A 24,678-nucleotide genomic window follows, 5' to 3' on the forward strand; every position below is an offset into this window, starting at 1 on the left:
CGTTGGCTTCGCCTCCGCTCCATTCTTCCTCTCCTTTCACCAAATTTGCAATTCGCTTCAATCAAGCAGACGATTTCCCAGAAACCCACATTTGATTTTCCCCCCTCCTCGTATAAACTGTTCTGCAATGCACGTGGCCTTCTGCTTAAAAAAAACAAAAAAAACAGCCTGCATCAGAATAATAATTAATAATAATAATAATAATAATAATAAACATCATCTTTATCACCATCATCGTCTTCATCATCATCGTCATAAAAATATCTGTGCCGAGAGAATTAGAGCAACGTTTGCTGCGCGTGAAAAAAAGAAAAAAAATCTTCCAGGGCGAAGGCAGAGGCGATTCTCAGAGACAATGGCTCATTGTCAGCGGGCAGACCTTCACTTCCTCACTGGGGGAGGATGAATAGCGGGCTGGGGACTGTGCTGATGTGCTCCAGAACGCTCATTATAACGCACGGTCCATACGTTACTCTGACATGCCCATTATTTATTAACGTATGGACTGGGAACCAGGCCACCTTCCGCAACGCCGGCCCTTTGGAGGCGATTCTGACAGCTTTTGGAAATAAATAAATAATAATCCCCGCGCCGCTGACGCAGAGTCTCCCGCTCTCTCTCCGCGCGCGCGCTCTGGCTCGCCGCCGTAATTACAAACACATTTCAAAACGCCGCCCGGGCTGCAGCTGAGCCCGAGACTCAAGTACGCGCTAAGGTCAAAATTATTTTTTGGAAAACGTACATTGTGCGCCTAAATGAAATGCTCATCAAGCACCCTTTTGGCCTTGACCAGCATGGAAGATGCATTTCTTCCTGAAACGACGTTAGTCCTCCTTTCTCCCCACAATGGTACACCCCCTGATACAAGTACATATGAAATTATAACCTTGGTGAATCTTTTCTATGACGGACAAAGAAAAGGCAGAAATGAAAGGGACAACCGCCCCCTCCGCCACCCCCCCCGCCCACCCTACACACACACACACACACACACAGATACATACACAAACACACATACAAAAAGAAGGAAAAAAACAGCTATAATATCAGGCAGCTTAAACTATGCGAGCAGTGGGAGACTCAGGGTCATTCCCCAGACTGAAAAGTTTCCAGGGAGCAGCCAGCCTTAACTGATGTGTTATATATTGCCTGTCACTTTATTCTGCGGGAATATTGGGGCGTTGCCGAGCTCAAACCTGGAAGGTATAACAATCAATCACTGGCACTCTGAAGGGGAGATCTCATCTCCCAGCCTGTAGCCAATATTCCAGCCACCAGCACTGCTTTATACTGAAGCACCCGCTCAAGGCCGTCGCCATGGACGGCATGCTCATCTGCTCATCTGAGCTTGATTGCTTTGGTCTGGATTGAAAATATTATGCACATTATTACTTTTTTCCATCTTGTTGTGAATCCACTTAAATGCACACTGGCGATGAGCAAGGTTTAAAAATGCACTCCCCCCCGCCCCCCCAAACCCCCTGTTCCCTACAAAATATGAATCACTTCAAAAGAATTTAGGAAATATTGGAGATACTGGTCTTCAACATTAATTGTTCATCATTATTAGTGTATTACTGTGAAATAAATATGCAATCTTTTGTAAAATACTAGGATCTCTCCTTGTGAGCACATTTGTTCACAAAACAGGATGTCGGGTTTCGTTGCCCTTGGTACCCCAGATGGAGGATGTCACTGGCGCAAATAAATTACAAGTTAAGCAAGACCCTTCCTTTCCAAATTCCTCAGCAATTTCAGTGGCCACATGGCAGCATAGCTACTCTCACTATCTACAGACATGCCTGTCTTTAGATCGCTCATGTTTCTACCTGTGACAGCACAAGTAAAAACTCATCTGAAGATTAGTAGGAATGCTTCAGCTGCTACAAACCTTAAATGAAAATCATTGAGATCCACGATATTAACAACCACAACCCAATTCAGTTAATTGAAAAGGAAGCATACGAAGAGAATGACACGTTTATTAAACAACCACATCCATAAAACTGCCTGTGAATTTTAGGGACAGATTTTCCACAGATAAAGTGGGTCATTTTGGGATAAAACTCAGCTACTTTCATCCACAATTAAGAGTTTCACTTATTTACCGTTGATCAAATGAAGGAGTCCATTCAACCAACCCAGAGAAGTTGTATTCAGTCAAATAAATATCCCAAAGCATCAAACTTTGGTTAGAAATAATTTCAGGGTCAAATAGTGTGTTCACAATTGAATTTAAATTCAAATTCCATAAAACCTCAGTGCACTACCCTGATTTCTAAAGTTGCACAATTCTAGTTGTGTAACTTTAGACATGAGGATAATACAACTGAGTTTATGTAAAATATCAAGACAGCCAGGGGTCCAGCAGATATGCATTGCTAAATCAGGATACAGATTAAATTTGTGTTCACTGTGTTAAAATCACAAAATATTACTTTAACTTGAGAAGTTATATGAAACGTAGAATCTTGCACATGTCCTGCTTGCATTCAAAGGTATGTGCTTTGCTATGATTTTAACAATTTTACATGTTAACATGCAGAAACACAACCATTAGTATACAGCATTTAACTAGATGAAGGAATTGCAAAATGGATCCCATATCTTTGAGCTAAGGAGCTTCACTGTCTGAATATTTCACTGGGGATATGTATATAGTGTTGATGTGGCACACCATTATGTCCACTGCTATTTTCAACTTTCTTTTCAAAACACAGGAAGTGGTTTCACTCAGAAGCTTTTAATTCATTTTTGCTTGACATTTTTGTGACTTAACTCATTTTTCAGTCTGCAAAAAAAGGATATGCAAATCACTAAACAATAGGCTATATGTTGAACAGAAAATTTGGAGAAAAAAAGCAAATCGATATGGGGAGAGAACGGTTGTTAATTGTGATTTTTAAGCCATTAAGAGTGCTTTATTAATCCCACTTTGCATTTTCCAGGTGTTTGTGGTCATTTAATGGTTTCTAAGGAAGCCCAATCCTGTGAATCCACCCCTGAGATCTAGCTCCTTATGAGGAAAGCTGTAGACCTCATAAAAAAGGTCAAATTTGTAAACCTCATAAAGGTCAAAATTGTTAACCTTAAATAAATTATTTCTCAGTTGGAAAGTGTTCGCTGAAGTGGAACTGAAAATGACGAAGTTAAGCTCTAGAATATTCCAGAAAAGTAATTTATAGGGAGTTTAAGCCGCAACACAGAAAAACACTTAAACAACAAAACAGAGCAAGCCCATTAAGAACTTGCCAGTATAATACAAGTTTATTAAGTTTTTAAAGAAAAACTATCAAAAAACTTATACTTCTGAGGTACTTTTAGGTACTTTTGAGGTTTTATGTTAACAGTAGTGTAGTTAATGTTAATGGTAGTTAATGGTGTAATTAACTTCAATATTTTCAGTTGGAAATTGGTCTGTAAGATACTGGCTGATTTCCCAGAGCAATAGTATCCCATAATAAAATGGAAAAAAAAACAGTTTTGGAAGCAGTAGCTCTTAAACAAGATAATATAATTCCAGCAATACCAACCATGAAGTCGGGAGGCGATGTGAAGCAAACAACTCAAATTGTGGGGTCATCAACGTTCAAAGCCAGTCAAGGGAATGCTCCAAATTTCTCACAAAATAATTGCCTGCAGTCGTACCATCATGTAACTTGGTAGTGGAGGGCAGGGTGATATGGCTAAAGCTAAGAGGAGCAGGGATTGGCTACTACTAGCACTATGGACCTTCTTGGGCCACCTGATAATTGCTGGAAGTAGTTTGTGGCAAATATGGGGCACTCATACCTCTGGACCAAGCGGAAAACCCAAGCCCCAGTCCAGCGACAGTGGGACTGTGCAGCAGGAGACTCTGTCTTCAGCATAAGACATTAACTTGAGATCCTGACACAGTTATCAAAAAGTGTAACCCGGTCAAATTCCCCAAATGCCTCTCTCAATCAAGCCACCTAATCATCCCACTTAGAGCTGATCGACAATACGATCCCAGGAGTTCACTGCCTGCCCTGTATTATTAATTAGCTCTTAACAATAATAATTCTTCATTATCAGAGTGTGACATTTGGGTGAATCTAACGAGCCGAGCCACTACCGCTTTGTACCTGGGGAGAAACCTCGCTATCTCAAAACCACTTACCTACTGTGCACCAGGGTAATGCATGCCCTATCCATAATGCGTATCCATGAGCTGCTTCAAAAACAAAAAGGCCAACTACACAAGATACGACGAATCCTAAATGCACCTCTTCCTTTTAGAGAATACCGAGTTCATCACATAGACAAGTTCACAGACAATAACCTACCCCTGCTGTGCAGTGTATACAGGGCATATTTGAACAAATCAAGGTAAGTGTACCGCAGTTGCTCTAGAGTAATGAGGAATTTGCGATTTTCGCTGACTTGGCAAAAAGGAGAATAATTTCCTGTTGATAAGCTCCAGCAGACACAATATGAAATAGGTGTGGTTAAATGTGAGATTAGACAGAGGAGAAAGGCATGGAGAAAAAGTGAATCTATCTCCTTTGAAACATTCTATAGCGCATTACCTTCTAGAGAGGGCACTTAGCCTCAGTGCAATACCTGTTACTGTCACCTGCCATGATATTTCAACTTCAATTTAGAAAGTTCCATAGTAAGACTAAACAGAAACCACTGCATGGCCGAGCAGGCTATCACAAGCCTCTAAAGGTCTTGTTTAAAAATGGCAGCGAATGTAATTACTTTATGGTCTTCCTACTGGATGTGAAACTTGCACCCACCTGAGGAAAAGATTTTGACCCAACACTGCAGTCATTTTTTCATACTAAGGTAAAAATAGGTTTAGAAATGACCTATGATTTGTCTTTTGGCACAATCTCCTGTGACACACAGTAAGTTTTAACCTCCAGTTACAAGCCACAGCATAAACAAGGTTCTCCATGAACGTTAGAGGCAAAAGAAACTTTGCAAAAATAAATGATGATCATAATTAAGTGTAAGTGTGTGTGTGAAAGAGAGAGAGAGAGAGAGAAAGAGAAAGAGAGAGAGGGAGAGAGAGATAGTTCACCTGTCTTGACCCTCTCACTACTTAATTCCAAGAATCATATTGTGAGTTTGACATAGTATACATAGCTGTTTTCCAAAAAAAACATTTCATAAAGCATGCTTTAAGGATCAGTACCATTGTAACTTCCTTTATGGAGTCAGATCTGTAAAAACCTCTAGACACACAACACAGACAGACCTGCAAAGGCTAAAACTATACATTAGAACAGTTCCAGCCTTATTATAATCTCACTCAGCTACAATGAGTTTTATGAATGTGCACTAAAACGAAGCCTTCACCTCTTAGGCGCTTTTCTTTTTTATTGAAAACCAAACCTCTTGTAGCTCCCTGTAAAAGTACAATTTCTTCCCAAAACAGGCAATTCATTCCCCTTGTAAAAACGAAATCACCACAGCAAACCGCGTAAGTGTGTAAACGCATAAAATTCAAAACGCGGTGGCTGCAATGCTGCGCATTTGCAAAGGTAATTAAGTAAAGGACAACCATCGCATTTCTTGTGGTAGCTGAGGCATGTGCACCTTGCCCATTTCCACATAGTCGGGGCACGTCCGCCCCTTAGTCCCCCAGCCCTGCCCCAGGCAATTGAACACAGCCCCCTGCCGGGAATAGGGAGCTACCCCCCATTGCTCGCCCTGCTGTAACCATCCTACCACCCCCGCTGCTCATATCAATTCCAAAAGCCTCGGCGTTAATCAGGCCCATGCAGGTGCACTGCAGAATAAAGCACTGCACGCTCTTCCCTGTTCCAGTGAAATGCATATGCATACCCACGGTGCACTGTGCCTAACTGCACACATCTACACCTACCTCTTTCAAGGAATGAGGTCAGCGCACATTTAGAAATCGCGTCGTAGAAACCGTTGCATCTTTAAACACTCAGGAGGGCTCTCGGGAGGGGGGGTGCAGGGGCCGCTGGCCAAGGCTGGCCGCTGAGCCATAGTTCGGGGCCACCTCTACTCTACGGAGATGAATAATAAATGGGGAAGACAGAGATTCGTGGCCAGCGAAGCTCTAAGACGTGGAAAAACAACAGGGCGAAGAAGACGGTAACGGCACACACACGGTCCCGTTACCTGGGGGGCGGGGGGGAGGGGGGAGAGCTGACGTGGACATGTTAAATTCTTCAGCTAATACCCTCCCCCACTCACCACCCGTTAAAACCAGAGGAGGCCCAATGGCGTGTGATGAGGAGTCATGTGGGTTTTCGCTGTAGCAAAGGGTAAATACCCCAGTGTACCTCCAGCTCTCTGAGCAGCAACATGCGTAAAAAAAAGGGTAGGGAGGGAGTGGGCCTCTCCCTCCTGAGCACATTCCTTGGCGTTTGTTTGAAGCCCCTCCACGCTACAGCTGGTCCAAGGCCCTAGGTTGAGCACTCCAGTGCACTAATGTTCCAGTTAATTCGAATAAGCCCACAATTCTCTGCACCCTGCCAATGTTCTGGTTTCTTATCCCTCCAGAAAACATACGGCGTCCAGGAGCCTCATTTATAAACGGTGTGTGCGCACAAAAAATATGCATACACCACCTTCCCCATGGATAGGGGATTTATAAAAACAAACACGATGTGAAAACATGCACACATTTACATAAACAGTGACCCATGCGTACGCACATTTTGGAGACTGTTGGAACTGGCGACTCCAATGGCAAGGCAGTGAAATACAGATATATCCTACAGACCCATTACACTCAATTCCTTTCATTTCATATTAAAGGAATTTCCAGGCCTGTAAGTAGTTTCTGTCTTTTTTGTGTTAGTCTAAAAGTCCATATTTTATTACCCATATTTACTCATCAAAAAAAATATTTTTTTTAAATGACACCAGCACCGGGGACACCTCCCATGTGTTTCTTTCCAAGATTCACCTTATGGCATCAGGGAGGCGGTATAGAGTCACTAGTGTACAAATGTTTAAGATTCAAGTGTTCGTTTATCCACCCATTTGATGTTGATCAGGTAGACATTTAGGTGAATGTAATTAATATCTGTATGTTGTGTGTGGATGTATCTGCATTTCTTGTTGTATGTGAAATTGTGCCGCTTTAAGATGAAAATCAGACAATGAAGTATTATCACATTTTGAATAATGTCATGGGCTGACAAATGTTGTGACTCAATTAATAGCAACAATTATTATTAATTCCAGGCTATGGTAATGTAACCGACAATAATTTGGAGGGACAAGTGCCGATATGGGGTGGCATTGTCTGCCAATGACACTGGTATCAGGCACTTGCACTTTGCCCGTGCACAGAAATGCACTTCTTTGCATCCACTTTAATATCCAACCACTTCTTTTTAATTTCCGAAATGGCTCGGCCGCTCTGACATGCTGCCACTCCACAAATTTTATTTTATTGGTTATGCCGGAACTATTTCCACCAAACAGTACAGCCCGTCTGGCCCCATACCTCCGTAACGAGCGTCTCGATTTCACACTCCGTGAAGTTTCTCTTCTTTGCTTTGTGGTCTGACTTCTCCATTTTCCCTGACTATAAATCGGAATGACAAGCTGATTCATGTGCATATTATATTCACGTCGGGCGTTCCATTAGCCATTTATGGTTAATTGTGGGAGTGAACAGGGCGGGTGCTAGGCTCGGGCACGTATGCAGAGTTTTCTTCTTTTCTGTCTATGTAACTTTTTAGCATAGAACCTGCAGTTTATAAATGAGGCCCCGCCTCTTTGTGAGAGTACCTCTAAAACACAAAAATGTGACTGCTTTTGATCAATATGCTACTTTTAATAAGCTTGTCATATCATACGTCCCTCACAGTACAGTGTTACTGAAGATTTTTTAGACTTAATTGTTTATACAAAGAAACAAAGACAAGTTTTAGAAAACAAATTCTACCAGTTCCTCAACATATTTGATTTGTTTACCATAAAATTGTTACCAATACTGCATGCTGGAGACTTGCCAGATCCTGTCGTCAATATCCCAGTGAGCAAAAGCCCAAATTTAGACTTCTATAGCGGTGGAAATCTAGGTTAAGAAATGTTTTGACAAAAATGGACTAAGTTAGCTCAGATTAGCTCCAATTTATGTGGATATAGCCTGGATATGTCCTCGTCAGCTACAAACCTTTCACTTTCCAACCAAATGTAGCTGGGTTTTCACTTGAACGTCTAAAACATCTAGCTATATTGGAGCTAACCTAGTCCATTGACATACAACTCAACTGCATTTCAGCTACACCTATGCAAAGCCTTTCTTCTCGCGAAATCAGAATCTGTTATATGTTTCTGTACAAAATCTTGTGTTCAAAGATAGCAAGCAAACTTTTTCACTTTTTTCCCCAAAGGCTTTTCTCAAGATGCACCAAACAGATGAATGGATCTTTACATCATTAATCTACCAGGATTCTGATGTAGAGAAGAAAGCAGTAGCCAACACTTATCCACACGTAATGCTACTATAAATTAAGATGTTATTTTTTTTAGATGTGAATACCATGTTATCAATGAAAACTACGAAAAACATCCCAGAGATGTCCAAACATTTGGTCTCTGAGGCAATTACTTATCAAGGCAGAATTCAAGGTAGATTTACCACCTATCATGTGAGAGTATCTTCAATCGCTTTTTCACTACTTCCGAATGTGGCATGTAAATCTGTTATCAAATATATATACAATGGGAAACATCTATTTCTGACAATAAAAACTGTATGCATTCTTCTGCAGAATATACAGTGCAACATACATCCATATCAGGTGAACCTTGTAGGAATTACAGCCCTTTTTATACATGGTTCCCCATCTTAGGGCACCAAAAGCAATACGAAAATTGGCTGCTCAGCTGTTTCTTGGCCAGTTATGTGTCAAGGCATCATTTGTTCATGCACACAAAAACTAACAAAAGGTCTAGAGTTGATTCTATATTTTCATTGCATCTTACTGTTGTCCCTCAACACGAGGACCAACAAAGTGTCAATGCAAGTAAAGCAGGCCATCATGAGGCTGAAACATCAAAATAAACCGATCAGAGACACAGCAAAAAAATGGATTAGGCAAAATCAACTGTTTAATATGTTATGATTCAAGAAAATCTTAGCTCAGCAATAGAAAATGACCTGGTAGACCATGGAAGACCATTGTTATGGATGACCGAAAAATACTTTAAAATGTGAAGAAAAACCCCTTTTCTACCGTCGAACAGATCAAGACTGCTCTCCAGGATGTAGTCATAGAAGTGTCAAAGATAACCATAAAGAGAATATAGCGGCAGCATAACCTCAGAGGGTTCACCGCAAGATGCAACCCGCTGGTAAGCCTCAAGAACAGAATGGCTAGGCTAGAGTATACTGAAAGGGCTGCTGGTTAGGTCACTCGGTAAAAGGGCTGCTTGTGGTGCATGAGTTGCGCACCACAGTCTCAAATCGAATCCAGCCCTGGCCAGTGCCGACTGTGGCCGATCAGGGATATGGGAGGTATACAGTCGGTAGGAATATAGCATTTTTCACTGCACGAGAAACTCCTGCTGAGCACGCGTATGAATGGGTCTCCTCCACCCCTAATCTTCATGCGTGCGGCTTGCGGTCACGGTTGAGAAAAGAGCCAGCTGGCTGGAAGGCGCATGTTTCAGAGGAGAGCCGGGGATTGCTTTCACTCTCCCGTGCTGGCAGCAGGGGCCGTATACGAGTGTGCCTGTACATACAGTGAGCTCCATAATGTTTTGGACTCTGTACTACACAATTTTAAATTTGTGATCAAACAATTCATGTGTGGTTAAAGTGGAGATTCTCAGCTTATATTAAAGGGTATTTTATACATTTTGGTTACAGAAATTGCAGCATATTTTATACATATACCTTCTTTGGATCTTTTGCGGTTCCCTTTGGCCTCCAAACTTCTCCTTAGTCTCATCTGTCCACAAGACATTCGTAGCAAACTGTATCCTGGCCATCCTGTTTTGGCAACTAACTAGTGGTTTGCATGTTACAGTGCAGCCACTGTAGTTCTGTTTGAGAAGTCTTCTGCAGATAGTAGTCATTGTCACATCAATGCCTGCCTCCTGAAGAGTGTTTCTGATCTGTCAGACATTTGAGGGTTTTTCTTCATTATGGTGAGAATTACTTGGTCATCAACTGTAGAGGTCTTCCTTGGTCTACCAGGCCCTTTGCAATAACTGAGTTCACCAGTTTCTTCTTAATATTCCAAACAGTTTATTCTGGTAAGCCTAAGGTTTGGCCTATGCATCGGACTGTTCTTTTCTTATTTCTCAGCCTCATAATGGCTTCCTTGACTTCCATTGGCAGATGCCAAAGACAATCAAAAGCCTAGAATGAAGACAAGATACTGAAAGCTCTCTTATACCTGCACTAAGGAAGCAATTGAACCCACTTGACTAATCAGAAACACCTGTGAAGCCATTTGTCCTAAACATTATTGTGCCCTGAAATGGGGGGCAATGTATAAAAGTGCTGTAATTTCTACATGGTGAAACCAAAATATATTAAAATATCCTTTAATAACAGCTGACAATCTGCACTTGAATTGACCACATGTGAATTGTTTGATTACAAATATAAAATCAGACAGTGCCAAATTAAGACAAAAAAATGTATGCATCCGAAACATCATGGAGCGCACTGCATTTCATGAATTGCACATTCCAAATTCGGTTGGGATTAGAGATGTCAAATTAAAATTTAAAAAAGGACATTAAAACATTAAAATTCTGGAACAAAGACTTATGGACAGATGAGATGAGTATTAACCTGTACCAAAGTGATGGAAAGACGAAACTTTGGAGAAAGGAAGGAACTGCTCATGATCCAAAGCTCCCTTCTCATCTGTGAAACATGTGGTGTTTTGGCTTCGTCATGTATGGCTGCCACTGGAACTGGCTCACTTGTCTTAATTGATGACGCGACAGCAACAGGGTGAATTCTGTATACAGCAACATCTTATCTGCTCAGATCCAAACAAATGCTTCAAAACTCATTGAATGGTGCCGCACCTTGCAACAGAACAATGACACCAGACATACTGCTAAAGTAACCAAGGAGTTTTTCAAGGCCAAAATGAATCCAATGCATTTCACTTGCTGAAGACAAGACTGAAGGCAAAAACAAAACAAATGGGAATTGTCTGCAGTACAGACTTGGCAAAGCATCACCAGGGAAGATACCCAGCGTCTGCTGATGTGTATGTGTCAGAATTCAGGCAGTCATCGAATGCAAAGGATTTGCAACGAAGCACTAAATATGGCCACTTTATCTAAGATTATGTTAATTTGTTACTTTTGGCCCCACCCCCACTAAAATAGGGGAAACTATGAGTAAAAAAGGGCTGCAATTCCTACAAGGTTCACCCATTATATATAAATATCCAGAAATTAAAGCTCACTGTCTGCACTTTAAACTCATATTCAGTGTTTAATTTTAAATCCAATGTGCTGGAGTACAGACCCAAAGACACAAGACAAATTGTGGCACTGTCCAAATACTTACGGACATATGCACTGTATCTTTCACTAAATCCACAACCATGATTCCACATTCCCCCGATTGTTTTAGGTCTAAAGATATCCAAACTGAATGAGCACTTTCTGATCTGAACGGTTTATTGAAAGCGTGCTGAAGACAATACTTCAGCATGGAAAAGTAAGGGAAACGGATTTGACATTGATTTCTTTTGCACTGAACACCAGTGGTCACCGTCAATTCAACCGGTCGTTAAAAAGTAATTACTGTTGTTTATCTAAAACTGTGGGTCGGGACCCACTGGTGTGTTGTGGGAACTGTGGAGATGTGAAATGACACATGAAAAATATTATTTTATGATTCACATTCCATTGGCATTCACATCGGTCTAATTAAAAACTGCACGTCTTGCATGCAGCAGTTACAGTGTGCGTGCCATTGTTTTGACATGTTAAAGACATTTAATTCCATATCTGAACATATGCCAGGCTACATTTTAAATGAGAGGTATGCTGCTGAAAATGTTTTTGCTCATTAAGCAGGTCTTGTGATGAGAAAATTTGGGAACCCCTGAGGTAATCTATCTGTTGATCACAATAGGCCGCAAAGACTAAAACTGAGTTGCTTGGAGAATCTGATTGCCATAGCATACAGAGGCATCAAGTAGCTATAAGACACAAGATAACATGAACACCTTTTCTCGATGACAGACTCTTCAGATGGCCACTGAAACAGCTGTGCATTGTAAACCGTAGACCTCTCGATTTAACAAATCATAACACTCAAATTCCATAATTTCATTACATTTCATTATTTCTTTCAGATTTAGGGTTGGACTCTTTCGCATACAATGTTAAACTGAGGTCACAATTCACTGCATTCATTAAAGATCCCATTGTGCTTACCACAAAGAACAGGGGTGTCCCTGGCCAAAACTATAATCCCCGACTGGCTCCCACAATTTGTCCCGCTAATCGGCTTCCATTTTCATTGGCTTAAACACCCTATCCCCTCAACTTTGGCTTGTGTTTACGGACCATTTGGTCACAAAATGGCTGCCTTGTATTACAGTGCCATGGTATATTCACTTGGTACATATATTTATCACCTCAAAACAAACATCTTTGTGAGTAACACTGAGGTTTCTCTTCACATTACAATGGACTGTCCACCATTTTTATTTTGAGAATTTGATTTAATGAGATATTCTCAAGGAACCACTTATCACAACTGGCATTATATTTGGTGCAAGTAATTTTACCCTCAAATACAATACGCAAGAACAATGATTTATCTGTACAGAACTTGGATGCTGTAAACAAAAACATTTACACACTGGACACAAATCATGCCTATCCTGCTAATCTTTTTTTGTAGATAAAACTTTGGCATTAAATTTGCACTTAGACACGACAAACATCAACACGACAAATACCCTTCATAAAGCCTTTTCACTGGAAACGTAATGAAAGTGACCACCATGAGTCAACAGATTCACAAATATATGAATATACAGAGTGATTTAATCTTGTCTACCACCATGATGGCTTTCTTTCATTTTAGAATTAGTTAAAAACAACTAAATGACTTCTTAGGCCAAACTGTGAAACTCAGTGAGCAGAATCTCTGTACTGTAGTTAGTTCAAAGTGTGTTCAACAGAAGTCTTTGTCTTGAAAACCAGAGATAACATAAGCATAACCATCCACGACATACACACACACACACACACACACACACACACACACACACACACACACACACACGCCCATGGGAAGAGCTAAATAAATGTTTTCATCACAGCACCCCAGCAAAATCTGGCAAGTACACACTTTGGCAGCACATAAAAAGTCATGCCTGGCAAGAGCCATATGATTTTAGCTAATTTTGCCAATTTTATGTAATGTTATGTTAATATTATGTAATTTTATGTAAAATCATTTTAATAACATGAACAAATATTTTAACACATTTAACAAATATATGGCAAGATACAGAGGTATGGAACTTTCTGAAAATGTTCATGACTAGCGAATATTAAGGATTATAAATTTGAAGTACAAACAACATTGAAGCTTGCATATGTTCATAAACACATTGGTTTTGTTGACAGATGACAGGTTGGTGATTCGCCGTTTAATGTACTGTATGTCTCTCTCCAGTGTCTGAAATACTATATAGTAATATATACATTAATGCAGTGGTAAAAACCAATATTTTTCAACAAAACACACCATGCACATACAATCACACAATCTGGCTGATTAGTCATTAATGAGTAGTGCCTAACATGCTGCAGGCTACTGAAATTTGACTTTTTGACCAAAAAACAAATGTAGAATTACACAGAGCCAAGAACAAGAAATATATGTCAAGCAACAGCGCACTTTAATATGGCAACGGCTGTGTTGGAAACTGGGATAATCTAACCAGACAACCTCTTGCTCTCCTCTCCTAGCCTTCCACTGATTGGGCAAAGATAAGGGTCACTGTCAAATCTAATCGCTTCCTCTGTGGGTCTGAGATTTTTCACTTCATAAAGAATTCCACCGACAATCTGTTCTCACACAAACATGAATATGATTAACAAACGTGACCTATAGTGCAGACTCTATTTTTTAAAAAGAATACACAGAATGATGTCATCAAGGAACATACTGGACATTAAAAGTCAGAGGGTGAAGGTTTTCTTCCCTCAAATCAGAATCCCCTGAAACCTTGGAATTGCCATTAAAAACATTAACATATTTCTGTCTCCATAGTATCAGATGTTTGCCATGAAAAATTCATATCTGAATGGGAACCACAAAGAGAAGCTTAATGTACATTTGGACATTCATGCCAATGAGATGGTAAACCCTGTTCCATTTCACTCACAACATGTTGTGCAAAATGAAATTCTGTATAAATGTTATTAATTTAATAGTGAAGATACTTGTGAAAATATAAAATGATTATTTGAAGCTTGGTACTAACAGTCCAATTCATAAAATATATTAAATCAGAAGCAGGCTATTATCCCAAATGCCTGCAACTGAAATGAAGAAACATAGGCACTAGGAAAACATTGTGGATTAACAGTGTGGAAAAAAATTGATTCAGAGTATTAATTTATTAATCCCCACAGCCAAAAAAACAATTCTTTTTTTAACCATTACCCAATCATCATATGTCCTGCCCTTAAAATCCAATATCAAAATCAAAACATTACAAAACCGCTACCATCACCCTGCACTGATACTTCTCATTTTACAGGTTGACTGTAATGAAGAGATACCTTTTAACTTCTCAGCCAGAGCGGCCATAAATTATTAACGGCGATCTGTTTAAAATTTAAAGCGCCACACATTAGCGTCCTCCGCACCTGCACTTTCACACTGTCCACCCTCCACTGGGCACCCGCCCCCACCCCACCCCACCCCACCCGCCCCCAACCCCCAACCAAACCCCACCTCCTGCAATATGGGCCATAACAATGGGCTCCCCTCCGCCTCCGAGCTGGAGGATGTTCAATCAAACCGGGGCGGTGGAGGCGACAGCCTCCACAGTGTAAGGGCGCGGTCTGGGGGGCCTCCGATTACACCTCGGTCGTAATTGGTGGCGGTGGCAAAAACTATAAATTCTTTAGCAGGGCTGCTGTGCCTGCAAGCAGGCCTGCCTTCTCTCCCCCCCCACCACCCCCCCTCCAAGCCCAGGGAATACAACTATCCGTGCAAATGGAAGCTGACAGGAAATCCACAGCGCGCGGCAAAAAACAGGACCTGCTCTTCTAAGTAGCCCGGGGTTCCACGCTGGGAGATGTGCATAATTAAGTGGTCGGCGCGCGGCTCGGGTGGCAAAATCCTATTGTCTTGACAGGAGCTTAAGGTTGCCCTTTAGGTTGAGATACACCGTGAGGCGAGGCCTTTCTTCAGACCCAGTCAAATTAATCTGCAGTTTTAAAGCTTGAATAAATTCGGTAACCTAGAGATCTGCAGATCTAAAGGCGGTCTGTCCCTTAGGCTTTGCGCGCGTGCTAAACCACCCCCCACCCCCCCCCACCCCCACACACACACAGACAGACACACACACACACACACACACACACACAGAGGACCGCCACCCTCGCCCCACGGAGATTGGCTGGGAGCACTTTGCTGCGTTATCTCCAGGGAAGCAAAGGTTGGGGGAGGGGAGAAAAAGGCCACCAAATCATTCTTATCTATTCCGAGCACACCTAAAACAAATTAGACCTGGCTTCTGCCGCTTACTTAGCTCCCTGCCTCTCATTAGGGACAGGCTCTTATATTTTCAGCCGGGCCTCGGTATCTGCCGTCTATTTTATCGTGCAAAACAGGATTCCAAAGACATCGCTACCCCGTAACGACAGATTCATTTCAGGAGAACGTAACCTAAAACCCTTTCCCCAGACTTTTCACGATTGTGCTTTCCTGCAAATGGCAAGTCTGACCTCCGCTAACTATGACACGTATTTCTTTTGTTACATGGTAGTCTTTCATGGTTCTTTTTCTCCTACCAGAAATCGGAATCTTCATAATCACAGCTTTTCCAGCTCCGCACAAAATCCCGTGCTTCAGAGTCTTTATGAAGCCTATTAATGCAGCAGTGTTTTCTCATCTAGGACTCTTCATCTTAAATAGAAACCTCAATCAAACATCCCCCTCATACCAGTAAACCACTTCTCTCTCATGACTTGCATGCAAAGCGCCGTGTAATTCGCTATGAGCTGCACCCACCCCTGCAAACACCACTTATTAATTTCCTAACCTTCTCAAATTGTGCTCCTTTATAACTTGCAGTCGCTGACAACATTTACCGTTGCTGACTTGCAGTCTAGTGAAACAATAGATACCGCTCCAAGTTTTCTGCTTGTGGGAATGTCTAATAGCATTTTCCATAAACCTCTGAATATCACTTTGACATTGTGGCTAACCTCTGATTACTACAGCAGGACATTAAATTCAAGATTCAACCTTTGACCTCTGATAAACCCATCCAGTTCTGATAATTTTAGATTGTAGGCGCCTATGTAATTAGTAGCAAATTAATGTTATACACTGTCCTATATTGCGGTGTTTCACTGTATTCTTATGTCATTTAAATACTCAAATACCATGATAGTAAAAAGATGTATTTTAACATATTTCTACTTCAGAAAATTATCTCTTGCATGAGAGGATATAGTTTCGCATATCACTTGCCTGCAGCAAATTTTAAGCACAAAATTGTGAACGGTGAGCTACTGTCGCTAGTACGATTTCAGTCCCATTCCATTATATACTCCAGTCCCCCTGCAAGTTCCCCCATTAGGAAAAAGGACAGTAAGAAAGCCCTGTGATTAATGGTACAGAATTTATTAGCAGGATGTGAACTTTCCATTGGGCGCCTCCATATATCCGGGGAACCCATCAAATAAACGTATGGGTTCAAGAAAAGTAAACTGCAACGCTTGAACTTAACGCTTGGTAATGTCACAGCTAAAAAAAAAAAAAAAAGAAAGAAGAAAATGTTTTTCCTACATTTCAGGTGTATGAAATAAGAAAACCATAAAAGAACAATGACTGAAAAAGAGCCAGCTAGTACAGCTTGATAGCTCATTACAAACAGACATTGCAAAACAGCTAACGGCTCTGCTACTGTGGTCTAGACATCGCTAAGAGATCGGCTGGCATTAGTTTTTTTTTTTTTTCGTATTTTTAAAATGGCATTTGACCCAGCACCTTGTGACCCAAAACAGGCAAAGAGGCCGGCTCGGGGAATGTCAGAGCAGATGAGACGCCTCTGCTAGACTAATCCATTCCGGGGTCAATAAGAGGGAGAAATGAGACTGGTAAGGGCTCAGCACTGCGATGACATTGGCCAATCCTCTGGGGTCTTGAATTAGCGCGCTAAATTAAAGGGGGTATTAGATTAAATTGGCTCTCCGATTTCAGGGGTGTGAGTAAAATTTTGATTTGCATTTCCTACCGCTGCTTAAGATATAATTAGTTCAGGGTGATTCCCATGTGAAAACAGTGACAGCCAAATCTAACTGGCTGACAGTGGCTTATCGTTCCTGGAGGTATATAACTGAATGTTTGTTTGTGTGTGTGTGTGTGTGTGCACACGTGTGCGTGTGTGTATGTAGGGGGGGGGCACAAAAATGGCACACTTGGGAAAGCATAGGTGGATTCATGTCTTTTAACATCATATCATATATCTGTGACAAAGCACACCCATTTTTTGTCAAACTTCAATCAGAATGGACGTTTTCACGTATGCCGCACAAATGCGACATACATTCACGCTTCCTTAGCACTAAAGCCGCAAAGCTATCCATAATTCATTAAATTACAGAAGCAGAGACGCCTCTGCGCAGTAGGGGAAAAAATGAAAGGCTGAGTGACCTGTAAAATATAAATTACAGGACTTTTTCAGGCACCTCTTTCTTTAAAGTAACTTTAGTTTTGTTTTCAGGTGATTTCAACTGTCTTGCAAGATTAAGGTTTTACAAAAATGAGCCAGGGAAACATTACGAATACAGCGCACGGTCCTTCCTGGACACCTGCTTGAGACACCTGTTAGCAGAAGACACACGGGTTGGACCGGAGGGGGTGGGGGCTCAAATGAGTTCCCCATTAGTCCCCCTGGCAAGAATTCCATTAACTAGAGTAGACCACCTGTAACTTTTACATCGCACACGATAGCAACGTTTCAAATGATAAGCCTGAAACAAACAGATCTCCAATGCTACGACATATAAGTTTACAGGAAGTCGTTTGTGAAATTAAATTAAAACTACAAACCTATGATCATGTCCTGGGTTTCAAATCAAGACTTGAAGCCTGATTTTTCATGACTGTTATTTAAATATGCATGACCACATTCATAACTTAGATCCAACCATGTGCATGGGATATTTTACTTTGATCCATTGTCTTATGCTGTAAAATAAGTAAAATAAAATATCAATTTGAAAATAATAATTAAATAATATTCATAATTACTACTTCAGACAATTCTAAACATGAACATGTGTGAGTGCCATATACATACAAATATTTATAAATGCAAATGTATGGCTGGCCTGGACTCACTGATGACCTAGACCTGACTCCAACTTCATGCAGAGGTCTCAGCTACAATGCTCGACTTGACTACTGTTACTATGCAAAAATATTCTTCATATTTCTATGAAAGACAGAATAGAAATTGTTGTCTGTGGCATTGGCAGTCTTCAGCTCTCCAGAGTGTAATGAAACACACCAAAGTCCATATGGCGAAATAATGTCGAGAGAGAGGGTTTCCTACAACAGACTTGACTAAATGACTACAGTAACCACAGTCATTTTGGCAAATATCAAATTATTGGGCAGGGAAAATTTGAATGTTTGATTCAACTGCCATGACACACTTATGGTGGAGGGGGGCATATCTTAACTGAACAGGTGCTCAGTTGAACAGAACAGTCAAAAAAGAGAAATACAATCAATCCTCAAAATATGGCCACCACTGGCACTGACTGAATAAATGCAAAACTACGGTTGCTTAATTGCATTGCAATCTCAGCTGCACACTTATCATTGCGTTGGAAGCCACGCAATGTCATATTCCATTTAGGCACACCCACTTATCATACTTCCTGGTCTGGGATATTTGCTAATATTAGAATGTGCTCTTTAACAGGAATCTCTTAATGAGAAACACCATGATGAAAACAGTTGGATCACAATCACAGGGAACATTTATTTGATGTTTGCCCTTTAGTGCCACAACTCTTGAAAGCTGATTGGACAGGCATTTTCTCATTTTTTTAAAAAGACGATAATCTGTACAGTTAAAATTACGGATAGTCAGATACATTAAAAAAAAAAAAAAACACATATCGAAGATACAGCATTTTAGACATAAAAACTCATGTCATGTCAATGAATGCCAACCTCTGTGCTTATGTGACAGGAAGAAATATTTAAATGGTGTGATAATTCTCTGTCCTTTCTGTTGGTCCCTACTGGCACCATTCTTGCATTACTTTAACTAATGCAGAATCCACCAGCATTCCATTTAAAAAAGGGATTGTTGTGCAAAATTAACCCAATGGGCCTGCTACCTCCAAAGTACCATCAGGTCTCTCTTTTTCAAACTAATTATCCAAACAATTGGCAAGTGTTTACAGGGCACCTTTGTATTTATGTGACCCCTTAAAGCAGGCTTCCCGAAGAATCTTCAAGAAGAAAAGTAAAATTCATAAACATGCCTCCTTTTCCTACTGGTCGATGTTGATATGTGAAAAAAACATCACATCCAGCACAATTCAGTTAAGACAAAAACCACTAAGTCGCTTTCCTGGAGTTCTTTTACTTAGCTAAAGGGTTATACTAAAACCCCCTGTTTATCATGTGCCACTCCTTGTATAGCTGTGAAACCATCCAAACACGATTGCATCAAGCCATTGGCCCTCCAGTTCAATTCTTCATTGCATTACAGCCAAATGACTATAATCACATGGAAACACTGCAAGGCTGGCACAAAAATTCTCAGGGAATCAGAGAGTTCTACAAGGATAGAAGGCAATACATTATTGTTTGCCAGGGTGGGAGGGAATTATTCCATAATGGGTTAAACAAGAATAATAATTTAAAAAATACAACCCTGGGATTTAACAACAATCAATTCAAACAAAATCACCAACAGGAAAGCCGACTGCTTCTGACCCATAACTTGGGGGCGCTTCTGAAAAGGCATCTGCATCACTCTGCATTTTGCAGAGGCTGGAACTTGTGGGGTATTGATTCGCCATCCAGAGCCAGTTCACGTAATTGGTTAAAATGACCAAGTGTAGAGAGGGATGGCTCACTGCTGAAAACCTTTTCCCAGCTCAGCTTGGAGCCCAGCCAAGCCCGGGGTTGTTCGGATGTGTTCCAGCCCCAGCCTGACTGGCAGCAATTAGGGGTGTCTGAGCCAAGCTCAGCTTGTGCTCCGCGCAAACACCCCTAATTACTGCCAATTAGGCTAGGCGGGTAGGCAGATTTGAGAAGCCGGGGATGTTCAGGCATGGGTGGGCATGGAAACAATTTTCAAGGGCTTAAACATGACTAAATGAAAAGGTTAATGCTTTGGAGTGCAGAGATAATAATAAAAAGAGAGATGGGGAGGGGAGGGGGGGAGAATGTGTGTGTGTGTGTGTGTGTGTGGGGGGGCGGTTGTTGGGGGGGGGGGGGCAGGGGCGGGGGCATTCTCACCTCGAGCGACGTGCCTGGCTTTTTCTTCAACTCCTCGCATTTCCTAAATTTGCAGATCTGGTGCCCGGTTTTGCGGTTCCGACAACTGCTGCACACCCCGCAGTTGATTAGCCTCCTGCAGGGCGCGCAGACCCCGCACCTTTTCCTCTTCTTCTTCGCCGGGTTTCCGCTGGACGCCGAAGAATTATTCTGCGGGCAGTCTGCCAGATTGGCAATTTGAAACGCACTGTCTGTAACGGCTGCCGAGGCTGCGGGGGAGTGAAGGGCTGTCATGACGATGACCCCGGGAGGTAATGAGATGCCCCCTAAAGCCGGAATAGCGGAAAAAGTTCCAACGCGTTCCGGGAGATTCATTATCTCTGCTTCAGCAGAGCCGCATTTCAGCTTGTTCATGCATTCTCCTGCTAAAGGTCTGCAGTGTTCGGGGGATAAGGTAGTGAGGAAATTATTATTTGCCATTTGCAACGTCTCTGGCGGCACGCCAGGCTTCCCCGGCCTCTGGGAGTCATTTCTATGCATGCTGGTCCTATTAGGGTTCATTGCCGCTGATTTCCTTCCCCAGAGCATGGCGTTATCGCAGTTCCAAGGGGACACGCCGATTCTGGCGCTGGGAAAAATCGGCGTCGTTATGCGAGCAATCTTCGCAGTCTGTGGAAATGCCCCGTTCGTTTTGTAAAAGTTCGCAAAAGACCTGTACCTTTCCATTTCTGCATTATAATCCAAAATCTGACTTAATCCACTTTCCTGAAGATTATCCTTTTGCAAGAGAGACACATCAGCATTCTGTCCGTTCTCAATACAAAGAGCATTGTTTATATTAGACATGGCTGCAATCGTCTTGAGGTTTCACAAAAAAGTCTGGGGTTGGAATCGCCTTTGTCAAGATCAAGTTGGTTACAAACAATATGTTACCATCCTGGTTTATCTTCTCAAGCGCTAAAACAAGAAAACAACAATTACTGATACAATGGGCAAACATCCACTTCGTAATCAATTTCCCCCTACCAACTTATATAAAAAGATAAAACCACAGCATTTGAGAAACCGGCTGGCATTTCATTTACTATCTGACAGCTTTCTAATGAAACTTATCTCACATTTTCAGAGCTGATTCCTGTCTGTTGACAATTATATGATAGGTATGACACACTTACATGTCATTATAATAGGAAACAAACATTAACATGCCTGACAAGACAGGCTGCAGGAACTCTAAATCAACATTTTAAGGGACAGATAATTACAAAACAACCAACTATGTTCGACACAGATTTCACTGTCAGTATTTTGATAGGAAATGATATTAGCAGCAATAAAAAATATCAAAGGAGATTCAGACAAATTAATTTTTCCATTACCTATTTTCTCTTGTCCAGATAAGAGTGCAAAAAGCATTGTCACGTGTGTATTATTATGTTGCACATTTAAAAAAAACAAAAAAAAAACAACAGACAAACCAGGCCTACAATGAAATGACCACGAATACCAAGGTTAAAGCACAATATCTTCTTCACAGCATAAGAAAAACATTGTTGTTTTATTTAATTAACCATTTAAAAACATGCTTGAGTCCATGTGCGTACAATGGCTACAAACACAATATGCACTGCGTATGTGCATTAGCAAGGGCAAGGTGGGTATTTTCAATAAATGATACGATCCTAATGCCATAAGTAGTTTCACACAATGCACCTCGGTCCAGCCTTTTAAGAGCACCTGGTACTCATTCATTTCCAGCCTCATTACATTTACTCAATGACAGTAAGATAGCCACTGGTGAGCTTCAACCCAGCCAATCCACAGACCCAACAGCTGTAGTGTCAGCTGCCTTGGGGGACTCCATTTCCTCTCTCAAGTCCGTCTGGATTTTGTTTCCACAGATAAAAGCCCATTAGACACATCTCTGACTCCATTACCTGTTATGGGCTAGCCTTTTTAATTGCCAAACCCGATAACGTTTCACGAGCACGAATGCATTCCCAATCATTTCGAGAATAAAACCTTGAAGCATACTGGGGGGAAAAAAAGGAATTTTAAACCTTGGATACCAACCATGGACACAAGGACCAGATACACAATATTCCGTGGCCTTTATCTACCTTCTAAATAATGTATTGTAAATGAACCGGTATGATTGCTTACTTTCTGAGAAGTAATTAGCTTTTTTCTGCTTAAACTCCACAAGTGTACTTTGTACCACTTAGAAGAATGCATTTATAACAATATCTGTAATAGCTACCTGTCTCTCTGTATGGTGCCGCATAGGCTACCCTTACTTAATCCAGTTTCAGTGAATTTTAATGTACATTATGAAGGTATGGGACTAGTAACCAAGTGGTTTCAGGTTCAAGTCCCACTGAATGCACTCCTGGCCTACCCTTTAATAAAGGCATTTAACCTAATTATTTAACTTTATAATTGGATAATAGGTCAGACGCAACCAACGTAAGCTGCCCCAAATTAAGCAGTCAGCTAGGCAAATTAATTATGCATTTTTAAACCTACATCAAAGCAGGACAGTACACAATATACCCTTTGCTTTGTGTCTTTTGTTGTCACAAAACTAGGTAACCAAGACAGCTTACACATGCATTATTCAAATATGGAAAACACATGAATGAAAAGATATACTGACGCTATTGCGCAAATATAACATAAAGACAAACAACTAAAAAAATATATTTTTTAACTAATCAGCCTTTTTAGTGTCATAATTACTTAATCAATCCATCCCTGGGGGGAAAAATAAATTTTAAAAAACCCGACGCCAAAGGCAATCAAGTCACGGCTATTGATTTTCAACCTGTAAACAAAGTTTAGTGAAACAGAAATACTCAATACTTAGTGAGAGAGGGGGAAAGTAAAGTACGTCCGATTCCGAGCATTCTGCCGCTGCAGTACTGTGTCATTAATTACTCGCCGTCTGGTCTGTCGGAGACACTCAGATCAAAGGTCATGCATAGAAAATCCGAGGAGGGGTCTGAACGGCGCAATTAAACTAAGGAATTAATTCGCACGCGCCTGAACGACTTTGGCACCAGCATAACCAAGCTAAAATCGGGTTGTTAGAAAGCATGCAAATATGATGTCAGGAAGGAAAATGGAAGAGCAACACATCACCTACCAGGTTCCTGATGAGAAGAGATTCCAGACGCTACCAGTCTGCCAATATATAGCAGCGCATTACTGCACGGCGAGATGTGGAAAATAACGCAAGATTGAAGAACACACAGTTCGCGTTCAAAACAAAGGGCGCATTTTACCGACTTCTCTCTAAAGAAAAGTAGGAAAAGAAGAGAAGTGGAACGAAAGGGGGATAAAGAGCGGCTAGCAATATACCTCGGAAGCGAAGGTGAAATATGGAAGGTTAGGTGTTTCCTCTTGGTCCGGGGTGTATTGTGTCGCAGCCGAGTGTTAGCTCGGTCCGTGTCTCCTGTCGCTGTGTGTGGCTGATTGGTGCTGAGGTGAGGAAGCTGGGATGTGGACACCTACTGATCATTGGCTGGAAATTACTATAGAAACATGAGGAGCACTTGGGAGGGGGATGGCTTAGGGCTCTCTGATGGGAAATAGCAATAGGAAGCTGCGTCTTAACCTTTTTCCCCGTTTCTTTCTCTAGCTATTTTTTTTTTTTTTTTAATTCGGACACATGACGAAGCATTTAGAGAGGCTTGGCATTTTAAGGATACGTCTCCTAATAGGGGTTTTGTGGTTCGTTGAGAAAAAAACTTGCAAAATTAATTAGAATTGAAGCAAGCGGTGATTAAGATAAAACGCTCCAACCAGGGTGGTGTGCTCTTTTTTTCAGGAGAAAGACAGCCATAATTACGGAGACCTGCGTGCACGACCGCGGGGATTCATCATTATTATAAATTCTTCCCGATGGCCAGGCATGTCTGTAGGCTCGAATCTAGATATTTGTGATGTATATGTCGTGTGGATTTACAGAACTATACATTTTTTTAAATCAGAAACAA

General features: G+C 41.2%; 1 protein-coding gene across 5 annotated transcripts in view; it reads right to left on the reverse strand.

Annotated features, from left to right (window-relative positions):
* The window catches only part of cxxc4 (CXXC finger 4), a 35,440-nt gene extending 11,064 nt beyond the window's left edge, over positions 1-24,376 (reverse strand). The window contains exons 1-2 of one of the 5 annotated variants that reach the window (XM_064335161.1): positions 24,041-24,367; positions 20,702-21,637 (exon numbers count right to left, since the gene is read on the reverse strand). In XM_064335161.1, coding sequence (XP_064191231.1) covers positions 20,702-21,526 — 825 coding nt within the window. In that variant the 5' untranslated portion in view covers positions 21,527-21,637; positions 24,041-24,367. Of the gene's footprint in view, positions 1-20,701; positions 21,638-23,542; positions 23,797-23,825 lie in introns of those variants that run through there. The other 4 variants (XM_064335163.1, XM_064335160.1, XM_064335158.1 and 1 more) reach the window with 4 other exon arrangements.
* Positions 24,377-24,678: the final 302 nt, after the last annotated feature.

This window comes from Anguilla rostrata, chromosome 5 (assembly GCF_018555375.3).
Source record: "Anguilla rostrata isolate EN2019 chromosome 5, ASM1855537v3, whole genome shotgun sequence".
NCBI classification, from domain to species: domain Eukaryota; kingdom Metazoa; phylum Chordata; class Actinopteri; order Anguilliformes; family Anguillidae; genus Anguilla; species Anguilla rostrata.